The 26,286-nt window shown below is 41.3% G+C and overlaps 2 protein-coding genes across 5 annotated transcripts in view; both read right to left on the reverse strand.

Moving 5' to 3' along the window:
- The window catches only part of tlk2 (tousled-like kinase 2), a 36,230-nt gene extending 35,060 nt beyond the window's left edge, over window positions 1-1,170 (reverse strand). Inside the window, exon 1 of one of the 3 annotated variants that reach the window (XM_034190377.1) lies at window positions 447-1,170. The gene's annotated coding sequence lies outside the window, so the exon portion shown is untranslated. The remainder of the gene's footprint in view (window positions 1-446) is intronic. The other 2 variants (XM_034190379.1, XM_034190378.1) reach the window with 2 other exon arrangements.
- Window positions 1,171-3,682: 2,512 nt separating this feature from the next.
- Window positions 3,683-23,989, reverse strand: mettl2a (methyltransferase like 2A). Of its 2 annotated transcripts, none has more exons than XM_034191151.1 (9): window positions 23,829-23,989; window positions 21,581-21,669; window positions 21,210-21,478; window positions 17,930-17,979; window positions 17,755-17,776; window positions 17,535-17,674; window positions 17,328-17,434; window positions 16,924-16,989; window positions 3,683-4,490 (listed from the first exon to the last, which is right to left on the reverse strand). In XM_034191151.1, exons 1-9 carry the CDS (start codon window positions 23,978-23,980, stop codon window positions 4,327-4,329), a joined length of 1,059 nt encoding a protein of 352 aa, XP_034047042.1. In that variant the 5' UTR covers window positions 23,981-23,989; the 3' UTR covers window positions 3,683-4,326. The 2 variants fall into 2 exon arrangements, with proteins under 2 accessions (XP_034047042.1, XP_034047041.1); XM_034191150.1 differs by having other exon boundaries at window positions 17,755-17,815.
- Window positions 23,990-26,286: the final 2,297 nt, after the last annotated feature.

Raw genomic sequence — 26,286 nt, forward strand, 5'->3', positions numbered from 1 at the left:
TATTACTACCTGTATCTATTTAATATAAACGACATAACCTGGTATTTGATTAAGGCGACTAATACCGACTGGCAAGACCGGTGAAAGATATGCAAGCTAGCTTGCAAAAGTCAAAAAACCCTCTGTTAGCATCACTTGTGATTAGCGTTGCGGCTAAAGAAGCTAACAGTCGACCGCAAACGCTTAAATTTATTTTACCTTGTAACGTTGTTTACCAGCCACATATAAAACAAATTTTACCGTGTTGATTTCGTATAAAAATAAATGCAGCTAACGTACGCAAAAGTAGTTATTTCGCCAATGCACTTAAGGTTGCTGGCGTTAGCTTTCCAACATGCTAATGTTACACGGTGAGGCATCCTCTCGGTTGTCAGGTGCCGCGGCGATGATTCCAACAGCAAGAAAAAAACATTTTTTTTTCTTCGATAAGCCATCGAGCTACTTACTGTAATTAAATATTTCGGCGGTCCTACGGAGGGCCTGATGATAACAGTTAAGCAGTCCCTGCTGTTTCCCAGTGGAACGCAGACCCTCCCAAGACTAGGCCACATCCACAGCCGCGGCTCTCGCCTGCTACTCGTGCCGATCAAGACACGCAAGCACACGGTGTAGCTCCAGGTAAAGGACGTTGGATTCCCTTAGAGGCCCGATGTAGTTCGGGTATCCCAAACCCGCCTTTCTGTGCTCCTTCTAGGCGGGGATCCCCGTCACATCATCTCTCCGTGGACCACACCGCACCTAGATTGCCAGGGTTCTCCTTCCACACAATGGCGACCCTCGAGGTTGTCCCGTTTTTCACCAGGTATAAATGATGTCCAGCGTTTGCCCTTCTCGTTTTTCACCCCCCCGGTATCGGGAAGAATTTCGGGTTCTTGGCGTTCAGCTCGATCAAAACAAAGTTCGGCTCCGGTTCGTCTTCTCCACCGAAGGGGGGAGGAGGGGGAGTAAAACGATCACTTTCCTTAAGTTAGTTTAGTTTAATCCGGATCGATTCGGTTCGGTTCTTATTTTTTTTTTTTTTGCAATGTAAACAATAATCAGTAAAATCTCATATTTTCTCGTGAGATTACTCCAAGGATTTTCACCTTAGTTCAGTCCACGCCTGCCCCCGAGTCTCCCGTACGAACCAATGGCACATCGTGCCGGGACACAGTCCGACCACAGCGCCCACCCACACCGCCACCACAACGACCACTTAGCACAAAGTGGATGCCAGTGACGTTCACACCCACATACTGTACTTGCATAATAAAGTGCACACATAAATGTCATTCTCTAATGTCATATACCAACACAGAGCAGAGTAGCTACCTAAACTCTGTAAGGGAGTTAGAGTATCTTGTCAATAGTTTTACATCCTCATTGAAGACAACTTTGGATGCTGTAGCTCCTCTGAAAAAGAGAGCTTTAAATCAGAAGTGTCTGACTCCGTGGTATAACTCACAAACTCGTAGCTTAAAGCAGATAACCCGTAAGTTGGAGAGGAAATGGCGTCTCACTAATTTAGAAGATCTTCACTTAGCCTGGAAAAAGAGTTTGTTGCTCTATAAGAAAGCCCTTCGTGAAGCTAGGACATCTTTCTACTCATCACTAATTGAAGAAAATAAGAACAACCCCAGGTTTCTTTTCAGCACTGTAGCCAGGCTGACAAAGAGTCAGAGCTCTATTGAGCTGAGTATTCCATTAACTTTAACTAGTAATGACTTCATGACTTTCTTTGCTAACAAAATTTTGACTATTAGAGAAAAAATTACTCATAACCATCCCAAAGATGTATCGTTATCTTTGGCTGCTTTCAGTGATGCCGGTATTTGGTTAGACTCTTTCTCTCCGATTGTTCTGTCTGAGTTATTTTCATTAGTTACTTCATCCAAACCATCAACATGCTTATTAGACCCCATTCCTGCCAGGCTGCTCAAGGAAGTCCTACCATTATTTAATGCTTCAATCTTAAATATGATCAATCTATCTTTGTTAGTTGGTTATGTACCACAGGCCTTTAAGGTGGCAGTAATTAAACCATTACTTAAAAAGCCATCACTTGACCCAGCTATCTTAGCTAATTATAGGCCAATCTCCAACCTTCCTTTTCTCTCAAAGATTCTTGAGAGGGTAGTTGTAAAACAGCTAACTGATCACCTGCAGAGGAATGGTCTATTTGAAGAGTTTCAGTCAGGTTTTAGAATTCATCATAGTACAGAAACAGCATTAGTGAAGGTTACAAATGATCTTCTTATGGCTTCGGACAGTGGACTTATCTCTGTGCTTGTTCTGTTGGACCTCAGTGCTGCTTTTGATACTGTTGACCATAAAATTTTATTACAGAGATTAGAGCATGTCATAGGTATTAAAGGCATTGCGCTGCGGTGGTTTGAATCATATTTGTCTAATAGATTACAGTTTGTTCATGTAAATGGGGAATCTTCTTCACAGACTAAAGTTAATTATGGAGTTCCACAAGGTTCTGTGCTAGGACCAATTTTATTCACTTTATACATGCTTCCCTTGGGCAGTATTATTAGACGGTATTGCTTAAATTTTCATTGTTACGCAGATGATACCCAGCTTTATCTATCCATGAAGCCAGAGGATACGCACCAATTAGCTAAACTGCAGGATTGTCTTACAGACATAAAGACATGGATGACCTCTAATTTCCTGCTTTTAAACTCAGATAAAACTGAAGTTATTGTACTTGGCCCCACAAATCTTAGAAGCATGGTGTCTAACCAGATCGTTACTCTGGATGGCATTTCCCTGATCTCTAGTAATACTGTGAGAAATCTTGGAGTTATTTTTGATCAGGATATGTCATTCAAAGCGCATATTAAACAAATATGTAGGACTGCCTTTTTGCATTTACGCAATATCTCTAAAATCAGAAAGGTCTTGTCTCAGAGTGATGCTGAAAAACTAATTCATGCATTTGTTTCCTCTAGGCTGGACTATTGTAATTCATTATTATCAGGTTGTCCTAAAAGTTCCCTAAAAAGCCTTCAGTTGGTTCAGAATGCTGCAGCTAGAGTACTGACGGGGACTAGCAGGAGAGAGCATATCTCACCCGTGTTGGCCTCCCTTCATTGGCTTCCTGTTAATGCTAGAATAGAATTTAAAATTCTTCTTCTTACTTATAAGGTTTTGAATAATCAGGTCCCATCTTATCTTAGGGACCTCGTAGTACCATATTACCCCATTAGAGCGCTTCGCTCTCAGACTGCGGGCTTACTTGTAGTTCCTAGGGTTTGTAAGAGTAGAATGGGAGGCAGAGCCTTCAGCTTTCAGGCTCCTCTCCTGTGGAACCAGCTCCCAATTCAGATCAGGGAGACAGATACCCTCTCTACTTTTAAGATTAGGCTTAAAACTTTCCTTTTCGCTAAGGCTTATAGTTAGGGCTGTATCGGGTGACCCTGGACCATCCCTTGGTTATGTTGCTTTAGACGTAGACTGTGTTTCATAATTATTGTATGGCCTTGCCTTGCAATGTGGAGCGCCTTGGGGCAACTGTTTGTTGTGATTTGGCGCTATACAAGAAAAAAGTTGATTGATTGATTGATTGATTCCCAACATAGCTTTTACAAAGTGTGCACAACATGATGAAATGGTTTAAATACTCCAGCCAGATTTCAATCTGCTGATTTAAAAAGTATAACATGCATTTCTTTAAAAAAAAAAAGATCATGCTCTTTATTTTGGGTGAATTTAAAAACAAACAATACAACTTATACAGGAGTAATATGCCTTTTTTGCATCAATAATATAATCTGCTACTGTAGTAGCATGAGATGGCATTACAGTCGTAAAATGGCAGGTGTCATAGGCTTGATGCATACCCTGCACGCTCTACACGCCGCTGTAAATGTAAAAGTAAATATACATGGTGTTTTTGACTGTGTATGATTCAACATTCATTCACACAATCAAATACTTTGCTGATCAAATTACGCTTTAGATCAACTATCTAGGCTCCTTGGATGTTGAGCTATACAAAAAAAAAATGTTTTTCAAACCATGTTTTCCTTGACCTTTGACCTAACTACTCCAAAATCTAATCAGCTCTAGAGGTCTACCCACATAATAATCCTACCAAGTTTGAAGGAATTCTGTTACGCTGCTTTTGAGTTATCTTGTCCACAGTCACACATGCCAGTGAAAAAACAGTATCCTGCTGTCGTTGCTTCACCCACACACTGGGCCATCAGTCATTAGCAGTCATCTTGCATCCCTTCATTCAAAATCACAAAACAGTTTCTCCATGTCCTCAGAGAAATATAATGAAGAGACAGCACTGTCTTGATGTCAGCTGTAGTCATGAGGACAGACAGGATCTCAGCTCCGCATCTCAGATGCGTGAACAAGAGGCTTTCGGTACTTGCACTGGATCCAAACCCTGTACATGGTAAGCTGTTTGCCTCTGTTCACCTGAAGTCTTCGGTCCACAAGGTTCTGCATTTTCTCAAGTCCTGCACTCACAAACATTTCGTGAAGCTCATCTGAAATCAAAATAAGGATGAATTATTTCACACAGAGAACAAAGTTGTACACAATATCCTCAGCCATGGGATTGCAGCCTTTTAATTATGCAACATACATTTCATCAAATTTCATTCAGCAGTTGGGGGTGGGCAGCACAGTGGCCAAGTGACTAGCGTGTTTGTTTCCAAAACAGAAGTATCCAAGTTCAAAATGACCTGTGCCCCGTCTCTGTGTAACGTGAAGTTGAGTCAGGAAATGCATCAGATGTAAAAGTTGTGCCAAATCAAGATGCAGAGCCAGCTCAGCTCCCCCAAGTGAAAAAAGGGGAGAAGCTGAAGAACGTTTTTAATTGTGGTTTGTCCTGTTGTTGCCGTCTATAGCCAGCAAACATGAATGGATGACATCACAGGTCATGTGATAGAATGTATTTTGTACAATCAATGTTTCAAAACTGACAGTACTAATGTACTGTCACGCTGGGCCACCTACTTTAAGCACCTGCATCAGGCTGAACCTCTGCCGGGATGTTAGACCAGAGATCCTGTGGCTCATTTGTCAGTAAACTGTGAACCACCAAATGCTGGGGAGATTGAAGGGCCACAAAACAGCTGAGGGCAGCGAACGCTTCAGGGATCTGAGCTCCTCCAGGTGACTGGAGATGATGCTCTGCTGACGCTGGCGGTTGGTCAGGCTGCTGTGTAAGACATCCTGAGAACTTCTGGAATCTCCAAGTTGTTGGACATCATAGTCAGCACAGATATTGCAAGTTCTGTCCAGAGCAGAAGCAGGAATTCTGTTTTTTTTTCCCAGTGAAATTTTGTGTTTGTTAGGGTGGTGTTCTGGATCCTCCACTGGTCATTGCTTATACAGACTGGGGTTTTGTAGGATTGTGGAAACCAGGGGCTTGGTGCCTTTGCCGGTCAGGAAAGTTTTACTGACCTTGAATTCAAGGATGAAGCTGTGAACTTTGCAGAATCTCGTAGTTTTCTCTGGGCCCCTCCCCAATCAGACTGGGAGTGACATGTTTAGCCGCATGTTCTCCTTGAATTGCTGGCTGTCTGAGTGGTGTCCAAAAAATGAGGTGGGCTTCATAGATAATTGGCAAAGCTTCTGGGAAAAACCTGGTCTTGTTAGGAGAGACGGCATCCATCCCACTTTGGATGGAGCAGCTCTCATTTCTAGAAATCTGGCCAATTTTCTTAAATCCTCCAAACCGTGACTATCCAGGGTTGGGACCAGGAAGCAGAGTTGTAGTCTTACACACCTCTCTGCAGCTTCTCTCCCCCTGCCATCCCCTCATTACCCCATCCCCGTAGAGAAAGGTGCCTGCTCCCAGACCACCAATAACCAGCAAAAATCTATTTAAGCATAAAATTCAAAAGAAAAAATAATATAGCACCTTCAACTGCACCACAGACTAAAACAGTTAAATGTGGTCTATTAAACATTAGGTCTGTCTCTTCTAAGTCCCTGTTAGTAAATGATATAATAATTGATCAACATATTGATTTATTCTGCCTTATAGAAACCTGGTTACAGCAGGATAATTGTTAGTTTAAATGAGTCAACACCCCCGAGTCACACTAACGGCCAGAATGCTCGTAGCACGGGCCGAGGCGGAGGATTAGCAGCAATCTTCCATTCCAGCTTATTAATTAATCAAAAACCCAGACAGAGCTTTAATTCATTTGAAAGCTTGACTCTTAGTCTTGTCCATCCAAATTGGAAGTCCCAAAAAACCAGTTTTATTTGTTATTATCTATCGTCCACCTGGTCGTTACTGTGAGTTTCTCTGTGAATTTTCAGACCTTTTGTCTGACTTAGTGCTTAGCTCAGATAAGATAATTATAGTGGGCGATTTTAACATCCACACAGATGCTGAGAATGACAGCCTCAACACTGCATTTAATCTATTATTAGACTCAATTGGCTTTGCTCAAAATGTAAATGAGTCCACCCACCACTTTAATCATATCTTAGATCTTGTTCTGACTTATGGTATGGAAATTGAAGACTTAACAATATTCCCTGAAAACTCCCTTCTGTCTGATCATTTCTTAATAACATTTACATTTACTCTGATGGACTACCCAGCAGTGGGGAATAAGTTTCATTACACTAGAAGTCTTTCAGAAAGCGCTGTAACTAGGTTTAAGGATATGATTCCTTCTTTATGTTCTCTAATGCCATATACCAACACAGTGCAGAGTAGCTACCTAAACTCTGTAAGTGAGATAGAGTATCTCGTCAATAGTTTTACATCCTCATTGAAGACAACTTTGGATGCTGTAGCTCCTCTGAAAAAGAGAGCTTTAAATCAGAAGTGCCTGACTCCGTGGTATAACTCACAAACTCGCAGCTTAAAGCAGATAACCCGTAAGTTGGAGAGGAAATGGCGTCTCACTAATTTAGAAGATCGTCACTTAGCCTGGAAAAAGAGTCTGTTGCTCTATAAAAAAAGCCCTCCGTAAAGCTAGGACATCTTACTACTCATCACTAATTGAAGAAAATAAGAACCCCAGGTTTCTTTTCAGCACTGTAGCCAGGCTGACAAAGAGTCAGAGCTCTATTGAGCCGAGTATTCCTTTAACTTTAACTAGTAATGACTTCATGACTTTCTTTGCTAATAAAATTTTAACTATTAGAGAAAAAATTACTCATAACCATCCCAAAGACATCGTTATCTTTGGCTGCTTTCAGTGATGCCAGTATTTGGTTAGACTCTTTCTCTCAGATTGTTCTGTCTGAGTTATTTTCATTAGTTACTTCATCCAAACCATCAACATGTCTATTAGACCCCATTCCTACCAGGCTGCTCAAGGAAGCCCTACCATTAATTAATGCGTCGATCTTAAATATGATCAATCTATCTTTATTAGTTGGCTATGTACCACAGGCTTTTAAGGTGGCAGTAATTAAACCATTACTTAAAAAGCCATCACTTGACCCAACTATCTTAGCTAATTATAGGCCAATCTCCAACCTTCCTTTTCTCTCAAAAATTCTTGAAAGGGTAGTTGTAAAACAGCTAACTGATCATCTGCAGAGGAATGGTCTATTTGAAGAGTTTCAGTCAGGTTTTAGAATTCATCATAGTACAGAAACAGCATTAGTGAAGGTTACAAATGATCTTCTTATGGCCTCAGACAGTGGACTCATCTCTGTGCTTGTTCTGTTAGACCTCAGTGCTGCTTTTGATACTGTTGACCATAAAATTTTATTACAGAGATTAGAGCATGCCATAGGTATTAAAGGCACTGTGCTGCGGTGGTTTGAATCATATTTATCTAATAGATTACAATTTGTTCATGTAAATGGGGAATCTTCTTCACAGACTAAGGATAATTATGGAGTTCCACAAGGTTCTGTGCTAGGACCAATTTTTTCACTTTATACATGCTTCCCTTAGGCAGTATTATTAGACGGCATTGCTTAAATTTTCATTGTTACGCAGATGATACCCAGCTTTATCTATCCATGAAGCCAGAGGACACACACCAATTAGCTAAACTGCAGGATTGTCTTACAGACATAAAGACATGGATGACCTCTAATTTCCTGCTTTTAAACTCAGATAAACTGAAGTTATTGTACTTGGCCCCACAAATCTTAGAAACATGGTGTCTAACCAGATCCTTACTCTGGATGGCATTACCCTGACCTCTAGTAATACTGTGAGAAATCTTGGAGTCATTTTTGATCAGGATATGTCATTCAAAGCGCATATTAAACAAATATGTAAGACTGCTTTTTTGCATTTACGCAATATCTCTAAAATTAAAAAGGTCTTGTCTCAGAGTGATGCTGAAAAACTAATTCATGCATTTATTTCCTCTAGGCTGGACTATTGTAATTCATTATTATCAGGTTGTCCTAAAAGTTCCCTGAAAAGCCTTCAGTTAATTCAAAATGCTGCAGCTAGAGTACTAACGGGGACTAGAAGGAGACAGCATATCTCACCCATATTGGCCTCTCTTCATTGGCTTCCTGTTAATTCTAGAATAGAATTTAAAATTCTTCTTCTTACTTATAAGGTTTTGAATAATCAGGTCCCATCTTATCTTAGGGACCTCATAGTACCATATCACCCCAATAGAGCGCTTCGCTCTCAGACTGCAGGCTTACTTGTAGTTCCTAGGGTTTGTAAGAGTAGAATGGGAGGCAGAGCCTTCAGCTTTCAGGCTCCTCTCCTGTGGAACCAGCTCCCAATTCAGATCAGGGAGACAGACACCCTCTCTGCTTTTAAGATTAGGCTTAAAACTTTCCTTTTTGCTAAAGCTTATAGTTAGGGCTGGATCAGGTGACCCTGAACCATCCCTTAGTTATGCTGCTATAGACTTAGACTGCTGGGGGGTTCCCATGATGCACTGAGTGTTCCTTTCTCTTTTTGCTCTGTATGCACCACTCTGCATTTAATCATTAGTGACTGATCTCTGCTCCCCTCCACAGCATGTCTTTTTCCTGATTAACTCCCCTCAGCCCCAACCAGTCCTAGCAGAAGACTGCCCCTCCCTGAGCCAGGTTCTGCTGGAGGTTTCTTCCTGTTAAAAGGGAGTTTTTCCTTCCCACTGTCGCCAAGTACTTGCTCACAGGGGGTCGTTTTGAACCGTTGGGGTTTTTACGTAATTATTGTATGGCCTTGCCTTACAATATAAAGCGCCTTGGGGCAACTGTTTGTTGTGATTTGGCACTATATAAATAAAACTGATTGATTGATTGAATCTACACTGAATGCAGCAGTCAAGAAGTTGAATGAGGTATTTCAGTGTCTGGAGATCCTGGTTTTCAAAGACATCTTAAACTTGGCCATCAAAAGTGTATCTATATGAAGTGAAAGTCACTTTTACAGACATTCACTTATATCAGGAGTAGCATTCATGTTTCTGAGTCCTCAGCCTCTGAGATTGAGAGATGGATGGGATGAGCTAATGAAGTCATCATGTCGCCGGACAGGTGTTTGGTGTGGTTGACATCCTTGCAGGAGATTGAATGTCCTGGTGCTTCCTGTTTTACTGTATGGTTGAAAAAATTGGACACCAACTCATAACAGAAGAAGGTGAGGACTGCATGTCTTTGGTACAAGGTCTCTTTAGAGCAGTGGTGTCCAAACTATTCCAGAAAGGGCCGAGAGGGTACAGGTTTTCCTTGCAGCCACTGAACTCATCCCGCCTGCTCTAAGTGATGTTAATCAGTGAAATCACCTGCTGAAGTCAGTGGCTGCAAGGAAAACCTGCACCCTCTCAGCCCTTTCTGGAATAGTTTGAACACCACTGCTTTAAAGCATCCTCCATCTCACTGGAATGACCATTTGTCAAGCGAACAGTTACTTAGGGAGGTTAAAATGAGAAGTACCACAAGCATAGATTATGTGTTTAGCACAGTCATCCTGCTTTGTGTGCATCTCGTCAATATCAGAAGTGAAGCAGAGTAGGTCCTGATTAGTACTTGACTGGGACACCATTTGAGAAGACCAGGACCCTGTTCCATAAAACAGGATTACCAAATAAGACAGGTTTATTTCGTGAGTCTGGCTTAATTTCCAGTGAAAATTAATTAATTTCCAGTGAAAATTAAGACAGAATCACGAAATAAACCTGTCTTATTTGGTAATCTTGTTTTATGGAACAGGCCCCAGGGGCTGTGTGTCTGTTTGGTACCTTTGAAGGAAGTCTGGAAGGTGATGGTCTAGTGGTTAAACGTTGGGCTTGAGACCAGAGGATCCTCGGGTCAAACCCCAGCCTGACTGGAAAATCACTAAGGGCCCTTGGGCAAGATCTTTAATCCCCAAGTTGCTCCCGGTGTGTAGTGAGCACCTTGCATGGAGCACCCTGACATCGGGGTAAATGTGAGGCATAATAGTAAAGCACTTTGAGCGCCTGATGCAGATGGAAAAGCGCTATATAAATACAGTCCATTTATTTTACCTTGAGCTTTTTCCATGTTTAATTCATGACATCGTGAAATTATTACAATTTCTAAAATTATGACCTTTAAACTCACAGTGAAAACAAATATCTCCAACATGACATGAATTCAATAAAAATATCAACCAAAATAATAGTGTGCCCACGTACGTACCCCAGTTAATAAAACACAACAAGGGTTTTCATGCAAGAAAACAAGTCGAATCTCAGCTTGAATCTCCCATGCGCCTTCTGCCAACTTGTAGCTGAAATTTTGTGTTATTTATTTATTTTAAGAAACTTTTCTGTGCCACTCCACCATGACTGTGTAGAACTGGTGATGCAACAGACAAAAAAATTGCACAATGACCAGTCTCTTCAATCAAAGACTAAGACTACTTCAGATTGGTCAAAGGTGGTCGGTCACTCAGTTGTTGAGAACTGCTTCCGACAAATAGATTTACTATGCAGTACTATACTGTTGAGACTTCCTCATGATTGAAGTCTAATCCAGTGTCCGAATATTTACTAAGTAGTTAACTTCGGTTAGCGTAGTCGCTCTGCTTTGTGCATGCATGATCCTGTTAAATCTCAGAAGCTAAGCAGAGTTAAGTCCCAATTAGTACTTGGATGGGAGACCATTTAGGAAGACCAGGGACTGTATGCAATTCTCCATGTAAAACTGGAGTTGCGTCAGGAGGTGCAGCCGACAGAAAACCTTGTGCCAAATCCCAATGCATACTGGCTCCACTGTGGTGACTCTGAACAAACCAGGGCAGCTGACCAACAACTCAACTTCAGTTAGTACAATCAACCCAACCATTACTCTAGTACATACAGTAGTGTTCATAATAATAGTAGTGCTATGTGACTAAAAAGATTAATCCAGGTTTTGAGTATATTTCTTATTGTTACATGGGAAACAAGGTACCAGTAGATTCACTAGATTCTCACAAATCCAACAAGACCAGGCATTCATGATATGCACACTCTTAAGGCTATGAAATTGGGCTATTAGTAAAAAAAAGTAGAAAAGGGGGTGTTCACAATAATAGTAGCATCTGCTGTTGACGCTACAAACTTAAAACTATGTTCAAATTGCTTTTTTAGCAATCCTGTGAATCACTAAACTAGTATTTAGTTGTATAACCACAGTTTTTCATGATTTCTTCACATCTGCGAGGCATTAATGTTGTTGGTTTGGAACCAAGATTTTGCCCATTTACTAGTGTGCTTGGGGTCATTGTCTTGTTGAAACACCCATTTCAAGAGCATGCCCTCTTCAGCATAAGGCAACATGACCTCTTCAAGTATTTTGACATATCCAAACTGATCCATGATACCTGGTATGCGATATATAGGCCCAACACCATAGTAGGAGAAACATGCCCATATCATGATGCTTGCACCACCATGCTTCACTGTCTTCACTGTGAACTGTGGCTGGAATTCGGAGTTTGGGGGTTGTCTCACAAACTGTCTGCAGCCCTTGGACCCAAAAAGAACAATTTTAATCTCATCAGTCCACAAAATATTCCTCCATTTCTCTTTGGGCCAGTTTATGTGTTCTTTGGCAAATTGTAACCTCTTCTGCACGTCTTTTATTTAACAGAGGGACTTTGCGGGGGATTCTTGCAAATAAATTAGCTTCACACAGGCGTCCTCTAACCGTCACAGCACTTACAAATGACTCCAGACTGTCTTTGATCATCCTGGAGCTGATCAATGGATGAGCCTTTGCCATTCTGGTTATTCTTCTATCCATTTTGATGGTTGTTTTCCATTTTCTTCCATGTGTCTGTTTTTTTTTTTTTTTTTTTTTTGTCCATTTTAAAGCACTGGAGATCATTGTAGATGAACAGCCTATAATTTTTTGCACCTGCGTATAAGTTTTCCCCTCTCCAATCAACTTTTTAATCAAACTACGCTGTTCTTCTGAACAATGTCTTGAACGTCCCATTTTCCTCAGGCTTTCAAAGAGAAAAGCATGTTCAACAGGTGCTGGCTTCATCCTTAAATAGGGGACACCTGATTCACACCTGTTTGTTCCACAAAACTGATGAACTCACTGACTGAATGCCACACTACTATTATTGTGAACACCCCCTTTTCTACTTTTTTTTTTTTTTTTTTTTTTTACTAATAGCCCAATTTCATAGCCTTAAGAGTGTGCATATCATGAATGCTTGGTCTTGTTGGATTTGTGAGAATCTACTGAATCTACTGGTACCTTGTTTCCCATGTAACTATAAGAAATACACTCAAAACCTGAATTAATCTTTTTAGTCATATAGCACTACTATTATTCTGAACACTACTGTACTAGAAGAAAGCAAACGAGTAGTAGGAACATACTACGGCGCTGCCCTTTTACCTGTCCTTTGACTTGCATGTTGACAGATGATGTGTATGCCATGAAAATTTCTATTTGGCAACAGCAGCCATTTTCAAACAGCTCCTGATACATATTTGTACAATATCACAGCTCCTTGGACACCACTACTGATTCATGACTTGAGAGTAACTCGATGGTGACTTCGTCCCACCTCTGCTAAATGCATATTGAGTATTCAAACTCCTTACAGATTGTGCATACTGTATTATTATTATTTATTATTATTATTATTTTTTGCATACTACAAGTACACTAGTTTGAGTATTTAAAATCGAGAGATAAGCTCGGGCACCAATCGGCCCCAGGAATTAACCATGATTTTTCATATGTAGCACATTGGTGACTTGGAAATGGAATCACCGGCCTCAGAGGATGTTCATTCAGTTGTTTAATTTAGTAGAAAAAAAGCAGATCACAGACATGACACAAAACTAAAGTCATTTCAAATGGCAACTTTCTGGCTTTAAGAAACACTATTAAAAAAATCAGGAAAAAAAATTGTGGCAGTCAGTAACGGTTACTTTTTTAGACCAAGCAGAGGGAAAAAAATATGGAATCACTCAATTCTGAGGAAAAAATTATGGAATCATGAAATCAAAAGAACGCTCCAACACATCACTAGTATTTTGTTGCACCATCTCTGGCTTTTATAACAGCTTGCAGTCTCTGAGGCATGGACTTAATGAGTGACAAACAGTACTCTTCATCAATCTGGCTCCAACTTTCTCTGATTGCTGTTGCCAGATCAGCTTTGCAGGTTGGAGCCTTGTCATGGACCATTTTCTTCAACTTCCAAAGATTTTCAATTGGATTAAGATCCGGACTATTTGCAGGCCATGACATTGACCCTATGTGTCTTTTTGCAAGGAATATTTTCACAATTTTCGCAAGATGCATTATCATCTTGAAAAATGATTTCATCATCCCCAAACATCCTTTCAATTGACGGGATAAGAAAAGTGTCTAAAATATCAACGTAAACTTGTGCATTTATTGATGATGTAATGACAGCCATCTCCCCAGTGCCTTTACCTGACATGCAGCCCCATATCATCAATGACTGTGGAAATTTAGATGTTCTCTTCAGGCAATCATCTTTATAAATCTCATTGGAACGGCACCAAACAAAAGTTCCAGCATCATCACCTTGCCCAATGCAGATTTGAGATTCATCACTGAACATGACATTCATCCAGTCATCCACAGTCCACGATTGCTTTTCCTTAGCCCATTGTAACCTTGTTTATTCTGTTTAGGTGTTAATGATGGCTTTCGTTTAGCTTTTCTGTATGTAAATCCCATTTCCTTTAGGCGGTTTCTTACAGTTCGGTCACAGACGTTGACTCCAGTTTCCTCCCATTCGTTCCTCATTTGTTTTGTTGTGCATTTTTGGATTTTTGAGACATATTGCTTTAAGTTTTCTGTCTTGACGCTTTGATGTCTTCCTTGGTCTACCAGTATGTTTGCCTTTAACAACCTTCCCATGTTTTTTGTATTTGGTCCTGAGTTTAGACACAGCTGACTGTGAACACCCAACATCTTTTGCAACATTGCATGATGATTTACTCTCTTTTAAGAGTTTGATAATCCTCTCCTTTGTTTCAACTGACATCTCTCGTGTTGGAGCCATGATTCATGTCAGTCCACTTGGTGCAACAGCTCTAAGGTGTGATCATTCCTTTTTAGATGCAGACTAACGAGCAGATCTGATTTGATGCAGGTGTTAGTTTTGTGAATGAAAATTTACAGGGTGATTCCATAATTTATTCCTCAGAATTGAGTGATTCCATATTTCTTTCCTCTGCTTCGTCTAAAAAAGTAACCGTTACTGACTGCCACAATCTTTTTTTCTTGATTTCTTATAGTGTTTCTTAAAGCCAGAAAGTTGCCATTTGAAATGACTTTAGTTTTGTGTCGTGTGAGATCTGCTTTTTTTCTACAAAATTAAACAACTGAATGAACATCCTCCGAGGCCGGTGATTCCATAATTATTGCCAGGTGTTGTATTCCCTGACTTGTCTAAAGAAAACTGGCTGCAAAAGTGATGATTTATTTGTGTTATATGAATGGGGGTACATACTTATGCACGTCATTGCGTTGGCTTTAATGTATTTATTACTTCCGCCAAGAACGTAATAAAATCATTGCCGTTTATTTATTTATGTGTCTGACTGTCTGTTAGCAGGATTATGACAAAACTACTGCACAGATTTTGACAACATTTTCACCACAGATAAATATTAGGTCATGGAAGACTCCATTAAATTTTGGAGGTGATCCGGATCCAGGATCAACTTTCACTTTATATAGGCTTTGAAGGATTATTGTTAGCAGGATTACATTAAAACTACTGCAGGGATTTTTGACAAAATTTTCACAGGTACATTATTAGGCCAAGGAAGAATCCAATAAAGTTTGGGCGTGATCCGGGTCTGGATTCTGGATCAAGTTTTACTTTATATGCGTTTAAGGATTACTTCAAAACTACACTCAACAAAAATATAAATGCAACACTTTTGGTTTTGCTCCCATTTTGTATGAGATGAACTCAAAGATCTAAAACTTTTTCCACATACACAATATCACCATTTCCCTCAAATGTTGTTCACAAACCAGTCTAAATCTGTGATAGTGAGCACTTCTCCTTTGCTGAGATAATCCATCCCACCTCACAGGTGTGCCATACCAAGATGCTGATTAGACACCATGATTAGTGCACAGGTGTGCCTTAGACTGCCCACAATAAAAGGCCACTCTGAAAGGTGCAGTTTTATCACACAGCACAATGCCACAGATGTTGCAAGATTTGAGGGAGCGTGCAATTGGCATGCTGACAGCAGGAATGTCTCCCAGAGCTGTTGCTCGTGTATTGAATGTTCATTTCTCTACCATAAGCCGTCTCCAAAGGCGTTTCAGAGAATTTGGCAGTACATCCAACCAGCCTCACAACCGCAGACCACGTGTAACCACACCAGCCCAGGACCTCCACATCCAGCATGTTCACCTCCAAGATCGTCTGAGACCAGCCACTCGGACAGCTGCCGGAACAATCAGTTTGCATAACCAAAGAATTTCTGCACAAACTGTCAGAAACCGTCTCAGGGAAGCTCATCTGCATGCTCGTCGTCCTCATCGGGGTCTCGACCTGACTCCAGTTCATCGTCATAACCGACTTGAGTGGGCAAATGCTCACATTCGCTGGTGTTTGGCACATTGGAGAGGTGTTCTCTTCACGGATGATGCAAAGGAGATGTGTTGCACTGCATGAGGCAAATGGTGGTCCCACCAGATACTGACTGGTATCCCCCCCCCAGTAAAACAAAACTGCACCTTTCAGAGTGGCCTTTTATTGTGGACAGTCTAAGGCACACCTGTGCACTAATCATGGTGTCTAATCAGTATCTTGATATGGCACACCTGTGAGGTGGGATGGATTATCACAGCAAAGGAGAGGTGCTCACTATCACAGATTTTGACTGGTTTGTGAACAATATTTGAGGGAAATGGTGATATTGTGTATGTGGAAAAAGTTTTAGATCTTTGAGTTCATCTCATACAAAATGGGAGCAAAACCAAAAGTGTTGCGTTTATATTTTTGTTGAGTATACTTCATGGATTCTCACCAAATCTGGACCGTAGATAAACATTAGGGCATGCAAGACTCCACTGAATTTTGGACGTGATCCACATCTAGATTCTGGATCAAGATTTCACTTCATATAGGTTTTGAAGGATCACGTCAAAACTACTTCACGGATTCTCACCAAATTTGCACCGCAGATAGATATTAGGGCATGACAGATTCCACAGAATTTTGGAAGCGATCCGGATCCAGATTGGTGGACGTCAGAAATCTCAGATTGCTCTTGTTTTTGTTATGCTGCAAATTTGTTCACTGCTAGCTTAAAGGACACAATTTAAAAAAAATAATAATATCACGAATCCTTATTACTACTACATTTCACATCATAAATAAAACATGTATAAGCGCAAAGGGGGCACAAACTTTTTCACAGCACTGTGTGATCTGAATGGATGCATGGATGGAAATAAAAGAACAAAAGTAAAAATAATCTTCCTTTTACACTTTGTGAGTGGGGAATAAAAAGAGAAACCTGAAAAATCAAGTATTGTAGTTAATTTTTTTTATACCTTGCGTAAAGAAATATACTCGTGTTCCGTCACCACGGACATAAAAGTTTTCTGAAAGACACCTTCCTAAAAAAAGAAAGGAAAAGATGAAAATCAGTGAGTTATTGGAAAACACAATGCAGAAATTCAGCAATCAATATTACAATCAAGGTAGTGTTGTTCCAGTTTGAAGCTTTCACAACAAAATGTGACCTATTATGTTCTTAACTGTGTTCAAGAAGTACCAAGAAAGGTTTTAAAACAACAAAAACTTCAGTTCATTACTTATGCAGAGGTCTACAGTGACACAACATCCCAAAAACACAGGCTCTGTGAAACTGGAAGTCCAGACCCATTGGTGGCTCACAGAGTGCTGCGGTGAGTGATGAAACCATCCCATCTCACAGGACGCCATTCTGACTAACCTTTCTTGAAGCGGAGCTGTGCCATGTCATAACGTCCATAGTCTCTGAGCAAGATCACTCCCCCAGGCTTCAGTAACTGTGCTAATCTGCTGATGGACGCCTGCATCCTGACACAAGTGTGAAACGTAGCCACAACCCATGCTTTATCCAACAATGCAGAGAGAATTCAAATAAAAACAAAGAAATCAGGAAAGAAGAAGTTCGTACTTGTTGGGGTGTAACGCAGACAGCACGAAGATTAGTACTATAACATCTAGGGTTCCGTCAGGAATGGGGTAGTTGGAGTCGGCATCGCTTAAATCGTGAACAAAGGCATAGCAGCGCCTGGAGTCGTACTCTGGATTAGACTGATGACACAAGAGCAATGTTAGCTCACAACCTCAAACACACTGATGGCACATTACACATATTATTCCCCTCATCTCACCTTGACTAAATCCACAGCAAAGCTGGAAAAATCACAGCAATACACAAAGAGTCCTGGGTTGCTGCAAAAGACAACGCTGCAGTTAAAGCTTCACACACATGTCGGAAAACAGACCTGTAGTTTCAATATGGGCTAAAAACTGCACAAAAACAATTCTGGACTGGTCTGGACTTACTTGTTGGTCTTCAGTACTGGGAAAACCGTGTTGCCCACGCCACAGCCAACCTGTTAGATGAGCAGAAATTCATGCATCACACAAAATAAGATTGTGTTGGTATCGCAACTGCATCATAGCATAATTTGAGAAACATTTGTTCTCCTACTCCTCCTGATCTTTTGGCCAACTTCCACCAAATTTGATGACGGTCAACCCCAGAATTTACCTTAAGAATAAGATCAACTTTATTTATCCCGAAGGAAATTATTTTGCCAGAGTACTGAAACAGTAACAGTAAACAATGTTTTTTGTAAAGACATTTGCACAAGACATTCGCCAATATTTCACATAACTCTGAGTATCTGAATAACTCTGTTAAATTATGTATCCATGCTGCAGAAGGGGGAGTTATGCAGCCTGACTGCCACAGGTAGGAAAGACCTCCTGTGGCGTTCTGTGGTGCACCTCGGTGGTCTCAATCTATGGCTGAAGGTGCTCTGCCACGACATCATTGTGGCATGCAGGGGGTGGGAGGTGTTGTCTCGGATGCTGAGCAGTTTCCTCAACATCCTCCTCTCCGACACCTCCGCCACAGTCTCCAGCTCAACCCCCAGGACAGAGCCAGCTTTCCTGATGAGCTTGTCGAGTCTGTCTTGTGTCAGCTTAAAAGGTTTGTTTAGCAATGCTTGAGGTCTTTCAGTGTCAAAGGTCAAAATTCCACCAAACTTCCTATTAATATGGTAGGTGGATTCTGGAATCACCTACCAAGGTCAAATATGCCAAAGGTTTATCATTGGGGCCAAGCTGCCTGTCTGTCTGTTGGCCTTCTAATTCCAGGTCCTTTTGTTGGTATATCAATGAATGTTGACCCTAAGGCCAAAGTATTTGATTTTCAACCTGAATCTACAAGAAAACCAACTTCTGATAAGGATGGCAACCCTGAGTATATTTTATTGGAAATATTTACAAATCCTTAAATCTGACAAACCACTGAAATACAAAGGGTTGGATCGAAGCAATTACCTGCAATATTCAGGGTTAGAGAAATATTTTTTGAGCCTACTCGTCAGGACCAGTAGCACTAATTTTGTTACTGGTCCTCCTGGTCCAAGCTAGTGGTCCCAGGTATTTGGAAGCTCAGAGCCTCCTACAGTGAGCTGGCAAGCCTCATCGTAGCATTAATCATCACGTCATGTGCATGTATTCAATCACTATTGTATGTGTAAATCTACAGCATGACAGAACGTTTACATTTTGTGTTGAATGTATGTAAAGTTCTAATTTTTTTTTTATTTTTTACATGATCCTCTGCTTTTATATGAATGTACTGTGCTTCTTATACTTGTGGCCTTGTGCTTGTCTTATGCAGCCCAAACATAGTCTTTACTCTTGTCACTTAAACCACTTGTCTATTCTTGCTGTGTAAGCTCTATAATATCTCTGATTTTTTGGGGGCAACAATTCGCAGACTCAGACTAGTATGATGAAAATTTTATGAATGGGTCAGGGGTCTGCAACCTTTACTGTCAAAAGAGCCATTTTTGTCTCATCTTCCACAAATAAAATTCTTCTTGTGCCACAAAACATATTTGAAATTTAAAATAAATGAATAGAAATAATACAGCTTATGTTTTTCTATATACAGTTCAACTATATATATATTTTTTAAATTCTTCTTTTTCTTTTGGTTTTATAACTCCAAATCAGAAAAGTTTGGATGATATGAAATATGTGGTGGCGAGGACGGGGTGGGGCATAATGATCCTGACATTTTCTTTGACTTCTATTTACTGTAGACTGTATGAAACCAACATATTTCATGTTTTGTGTGGTCAGCTTGATTTTATTTGTTAGTATATATAAATGGACTGCATTTATATACCGCTTTTCCATCTGCATCAGACGCTCAAAGCGCTTTACAATTATGCACCCCAATGTCAGGGTGCAGCCATACAAGGCGCTCACTACACACCAGGAGCAATAGGCCTTGCCCTTAGTGATTTTCCATTCAGGCGGGGATTTGAACCCATGATCTTCTGGACTCAAGCCCAACACCTTAACCACTAGACCAGGGCAGTTTATTCTAAATGTAAGAATTAATCATTTTTCCAGCCAGTTTTCATGAGAAATGTCAGGGGTTGAATACATGAACATTTCCAAGTCACTGAATATTTCTTTGAATTCATTTACATCAATCATTCAGAAATACAAACAGTGTGGTACTTCATGGTAAATCTGTGTCAGGTAGGCAGTTCTCAAAAACTACATGTCCATGCTGGAAGGAGACAAGTGAGGGAAGCCACCAAGACAACTCTGGAAGAATTTCTAGCTTCTGTGGGTGTGTGTGTTGAGAAACTGGGAATAGTGCAACATCTTTATTTTTATCTTCATTTTACATATAGTCCCACCTTTTTCTGATTTGTGGTTGTTTTCTGTTGCATTTCTGAAATGACAGAACTGCTATAAAGAAATGTGTTAACATTTTATTGTTTTAAAAACTTTGTAGAACGAATGTAAACACCAAACTCTTATAAAGAAAGAAAAAAATACCTGGGCATGTGCAGAAAAACACTGATATAAATTGAACAGAACAATGCAGGCTGATTTGACTGCCAATATTTTTTGAAAATAAGAATAACATAAGAGGTAACTTACTTTGAAATAAATAAAACATATAGCTGCAGCTTAATACCTTTGAAAACTAACATAAATTAGCAGCTTGTATTTTTATTCTGACTGGAATTCATTTTAGTGTGATGATGGAATTCATTCTGTTTTTTCTCCTCCTCAGTCACGTTTTGTGCTTGAACATAAAACAACTACACTGACCATCCATCCAAATGAAGGCTGGATGGCTCGCTGTCCAAAACTCTGTTGTAATCTCCAAATGGCTCAGTTATTTAAGGCGCAAGTTTGAAAACAAAAAAATCATTGGACTTGTCGACCACTTTTAATCACAAGACTGACAAGATTTCTCTACCCCTGATATTAATTATAAAATAAGAATAACATGTTGAGTAACTGTGGTGTTGTTGCAGCTACCCAGTCTTTAAACGAAGGCCACATGGCAAAAAAAAGTTTTATTTGTGCTCTATAACAAATGCATTAAAGAAAATCTATAATAAAAAAAACATTAAAATTAACATTTGTCAAATGTTTCATCAAATTTCACTAAATGTTACTTTTAAGTTGTTTTTTTTATTATTTTCCAAAGAGGCAAACAGGTGCAAACTATAATCATATATATTTTGCTTGTGTTATCATATACACATTTTTAAGTGTGTTGTTCCTCTCTAACCTCCAGAATGCGATATGTGGCAGAAGAGCCGGGAAGGTCACCATCAGCATGCAGCACAGCACCGGCGTTCCCGAAGCCTTCCTGATCCAGTCCAAGCTGCTGATTAACGTTTCTGTCCAACACTTTAGGAGGTGATTCACGGTTAAGACGACAATGTGGGGCCAGTTCCTGAAATTCAGTGAAGAGCCAGTGACGGTCTTTGAAGAAACGATTCTCATGGATGGTGTAAAAATCATTCCAGTACTCATTGGCCCGGGTGTCATATTCCTCTACAAAAAAAAAAAAAAAAAAAAAGAAGTAAAGCAGTGAAGACAAAAAATGTTTAACACTGAAAATAAAGTTAAGACTCTTATATTACTGTCAACAACCACCTTGTTTCTCTGGAGGCAGTGGCTGACTGTTTTCAAGAACCTTCTTCTTGGCAGCTGCTTCTTGGTCATCAGTCCATTCCACATTGTCCCTGTCAACAACAAAACATCGTTAGTATGGGAAGTCGATGTGGTGTGTTGACAGTGCTGTGAATGTCACCATGTTACACATCCTTAAAACATTTCACAGTAATATACACGAGGGACTGCATTGCCAGCTGTGGTGAGCATGGTTACAGTATACGAGGTCTGTTAGAAAAGTATCCAACCTTTTTATTTTTTTCAAAAACCATATGGATTTGAATCACGTGTGATTGCCACAAGTCACCGAAAGAGTGCCTCAGTGGTGCCACATGCCAGCAAAAGAATGTCGCAGTGGGGCCACATGCCAGCAAAAGACTGCCGCAGTGGTTCCACATGCCAGCAAAAGACTGCCACAGGGGTCCCACATGCCAGCAAAAGACTGCCACAGGGGTCCCACATGCCAGCAAAAGACTGCCACAGGGGTCGACATGCCAGCAAAATACTGCCGCAGTGGTGCGACATGCCAGCAAAAGACTACCGCAGTGGTTCCACATACCAGCAAAAGACTGCCGCAGTGGTGCCACATGCCAGCAAAACAGTGCTGCAGTGGTGCCACATGCCAGCAAAACAGTGACACAGGGGTGCCACATGCCAGCAAAAGACTGCCGCAGTGGTGCCACATGCCAGCAAAAGAGTGCCGCAGTGGTGCCACATGCCAGCAAAAGAGTGCCGCAGTGGTGCCACATGTCAGCAAAAGAGTGCCGCAGTGGTGCCACATGTCAGCAAAAGAGTGCCACAGTGGTGCCACATGTCAGCAAAAGAGTGCCGCAGTGGTGCCACATGTCAGCAAAAGACTGCCGCAGGGGTCCCACATGCCAGCAAAAGACTGCCGCAGGGGTCCCACATGCCAGCAAAAGACTGCCGCAGGGGTCCCACATGCCAGCAAAAGACTGCCACAGGGGTCGACATGCCAGCAAAAGACTGCCGCAGTGGTGCGACATGCCAGCAAAAGACTGCCGCTGGGGTCCCACATGCCAGCAAAACAGTGCCGCAGGGGTCCCACATGCCAGCAAAACAGTGCCGCAGGGGTCCCACATGCCAGCAAAACAGTGCCGCAGTGGTGCCACATGCCAGCAAAACAGTGCTGCAGTGGTGCCACATGCCAGCAAAACAGTGCCACAGGGGTGCCACATGCCAGCAAAAGACTGCCGCAGTGGTGCCACATGCCAGCAAAAGACTGCCGCAGGGGTGCCACATGCCAGTAAAAAAGACTGCCACAGTGGTTCCACATGCCAGTAAAACAGTGCCGCAGAGGTTCCACATACCAGCAAAACAGTGCCGCAGCGGTAACACATGCCAGCAAAAGAGTGCCACAGCGGTGACACATGCCAGCAAAAGAGTGCAGCAGTAGTGCCACAGCGGTGCCACATGCCCACAAAAGAGTGCCGCAGCAGTGCCACATGCCAGTAAAAGAGTACCGCAGGTGCTAGATACCACATGCTGCCGAGAGACTGCCACAGGTGCCACATGCTGCCAAATGTGTGCCACATGGCGTTGAAAGAGTGCCATTGGTACCACATGCCGCCAAGAGTGCCACATGCTGCGTAAAAAGTGCCAGAGGTGTCATAGAATGCCAAAAGCATTCCACAGAAATGTGCCAGACTGCTACAAGTGTGTTACTTGAGTGTAACTGAAGTGCTACAGGCTTTCACAAGAGCACCACTGAGTCACCACAGGTGTGATGGAGGCCAGCAGGAGTTGCTGTGCATATGGTAAACTTCATTTCCCAACAATAAATGATGCTCTGGCCACAGACGCCAGAACCCTCCTGGTCAGATCACCCACGTCAGAGATCGGGAGTTTGCATCACGATCAGAGAGACAGAGTGCGAGAGTACAACAACACAACGTGGAGGTTAAACAGGCATGCCACAACATGCCAGTGCCACTGTGAATTGAACTGATAACTGGCTACTTGTGTGTCAGAGTAACAGTAGCGCTTCCTGTATTATTAATTATTACTATCCAGCATAGCAACACTTTAAATAAAAATATAAATTTATTCCAATTCCAAACTTATTTCAGGTTCAGCTACAACTTGGACTCCAAGACCAAATATTATTCCGCATTACAAGAGAAGTGTTATTAATGGTTAAGTTTGCTGCACGTCATTTAAATCGAACCCCGTGACTTTCTCCCACTCGGGACTTTTCCCGTGAATTACTGACCAGGCGTTGTGCTGGAACACCTGTCCCGGGTCTGTGAGGAAACGAGTTCCAAACAGAGGTTTCTTCACACCTCCGGCGGCTGTCTGTGACTGACCGAGTCCTGTTTCCACGCAGCTTCCCTCCACGGTCACAGCCACACGGGGCGCCGCCATGTTGGAAGTGACGTACATGAAAAGGGCTGTGCTGCGTTCAGGTCAAATCCGGAATCTTACATGGGCGCGAATTAATATTTTTGATTATTATTATTATTTTTAATAAGAAGAACTATACATAACGAACAAAAAACGCATAAATATGACAGATATTTTCCCTAGATCTCATATTAAAATAGCTGAAGAAGATGCGGTTATATTTCTGTTTTTAACATGTTTTTTTGTCGCAGTTTATTTTCTAACAAAATAGTAGTTAGTTTCAGAAGTATTTGGATAGTGACCACAATAAAATTAAGTTAAAATAAAAAAAAAAGGTGTTCTTGTAGAAGAGATTTAATTTAAAAAAAAAAACATGTTTTTTAATAATAAAAAAAATATGCATTGAGGAATTACACTAATTTTTATACTCAGTCCTTTCATTTTCAAAGAAGAAAAGTAATTGGACAAACAAAATATAATTATTGTGAAAGCAATCATCTCTTTGGATTTCAAGCAGCTTGGGACCAAAGGAAAGGCTGTATAATGCAAAGTGCAACATGGAGTCTAAAAACAGCACCCTCAAACGAACAACTTGAATACAGTGTGTGCTGCAGAGCAATCAAAGTGCTGCAGCAGCTGGTCAGTTTATTGTTTTACACTAGAGGGAGCCATATCCCAGGATAGACCCTCTTCCTGTCAGTCTGATAGTTTTCTGCAGTGGACACACAAAACAGGAAATATGCAAAGTCACTAAGATATATAGTAAATTACTTATTGTGCATTTCTGGATTACCATGAATTCATTTGTCTGTTATACTTGTTTGAATCAGCCCAACTATTTAACAAAATAAAAGCCTGCATACAGCTTTTTGCAAGCCCCATTTTGCAGTCGCATGTACTTATTCATGCAATTTAATGTTTGTGATTTCCTGTTACCGTAATATATGACTCTCTGTGGTCTTGACATTTGACCAGTTGTGTCCAATACTGAACAGTTTTATCTTGAACTGACACACATATGGCAGCCATACATTTCCACCCCATAACACCGCCTCCTCCACGTTTAAACAGATGATCTGGTAACTTCTCCACACTCTTCTCAGTATTCTGGGGCAAGTCTTTCTTGATTTCATTTCTCCTAGGATCTTCTTCCAGAACTGCTCAGACATTTTTAGATGTTTTCTACCAAAGTCTAACCTGATCTTTGTGTTCTTGAGTGTTAGCGGTGGTTTGCACCTTGTCATAGACTGTGTATTTACATGTGTGAAGGTGTCTTTTGACACAAAAGAATGCGTCATGTGGACCATTAGCTGACGTGGTGACGTGACATTCAGATCATCAGCTGTGTTTACACATGATGATTCTTTTCACATGGTACAGCCCGCCAATGTGCACGCTGACATGGTTGCTCCAGCCCGTTGTAAAGGTGATATTTGTTTTTATGTATTTCCACGTGAGGACAGCATGCCCAAGCACCCGCATCACAATGGAGAGTTTTTAGGTCATGTCCTTCATAACACCGTATGTGTTCGCCAGCTGTGACTTGCAAATCCACAGATCCCAACAGCAGCAGCTGGTGCGGACAGGTCCACCTTACCGAAGAAACTCAGCTCAAAGAAAAAAGTGTCACTCTCTGTTCCTTTGTTAGGTGTGTGACTGGAGGACCTTTGTGGATGGGACGGTGGTGGGATCGAACACCGGACTGCTTGAACTAAAGACCAGAACTCTACCAGGTCAGCCAAAGGGGAATTCCCCCATTAGCCAAGCTAGCAGGAACATCTTTTCAATCCGGAGTTCACCTTGATACATATCTCCCCACCATTTTTGACTTCGTCCCGAAGTCACAGGTGCATTTAAGCATGTTCTGTGACTACTCTGTGACTATCCTGGCCGGGACGGCAGTGGGATCGAACTCTACCAGGTCAGCCAAAAGGGAATTCCTCTGTTAGCCAAGCTAGCGTGAACATGTTTTCAATCTGGAGTTCACCTTGCAACAGGTGACTATTTATTTTATGTATTTGTTATGTCATTATGTATGTAGTTATTGTTGTATGTACTTATTTAATTGTCCTGTTCTCTGTGTTTTTAATTTAACACATCGTGTTCACTGAGCCGCTGTCATCTGGAACTGACGAGAGCATGAGAGCCCACTCACACATGTGCATTCCGTGGAGTGCTGTTCATGTTGTTGATGGTGCAACATATGTCCTCCAGCTGAGCTGCAAGTACACAGCGGCCAGCTGTTCCAGCTGGACATCGCAGCCATACAGATATGTGCTGCGCTGGGCAGTGATTGCACTGCAGCCACCTCAGCCGCACCTGACAAT

The sequence above is a fragment of the Thalassophryne amazonica genome, chromosome 16, assembly GCF_902500255.1.
Source record: "Thalassophryne amazonica chromosome 16, fThaAma1.1, whole genome shotgun sequence".
In the NCBI taxonomy this organism is placed as follows: domain Eukaryota; kingdom Metazoa; phylum Chordata; class Actinopteri; order Batrachoidiformes; family Batrachoididae; genus Thalassophryne; species Thalassophryne amazonica.

Bases quoted from the DNA above. Each gene is read 5' to 3' on its own strand.
- mettl2a (XM_034191150.1), bottom strand. From the start codon at position 23,980: ATGGCGGCGCCCCGTGTGGCTGTGACCGTGGAGGGAAGCTGCGTGGAA. The intron at 21,479-21,580 runs GTGGTTGTTGAC...TTTTTTTTGTAG, and splicing joins ACTGCCTCCAGAGAAACAAG to AGGAATATGACACCCGGGCC. The intron at 17,816-17,929 runs GTAAGTCCAGAC...TGTCTTTTGCAG, and splicing joins CCAGTACTGAAGACCAACAA to CAACCCAGGACTCTTTGTGT.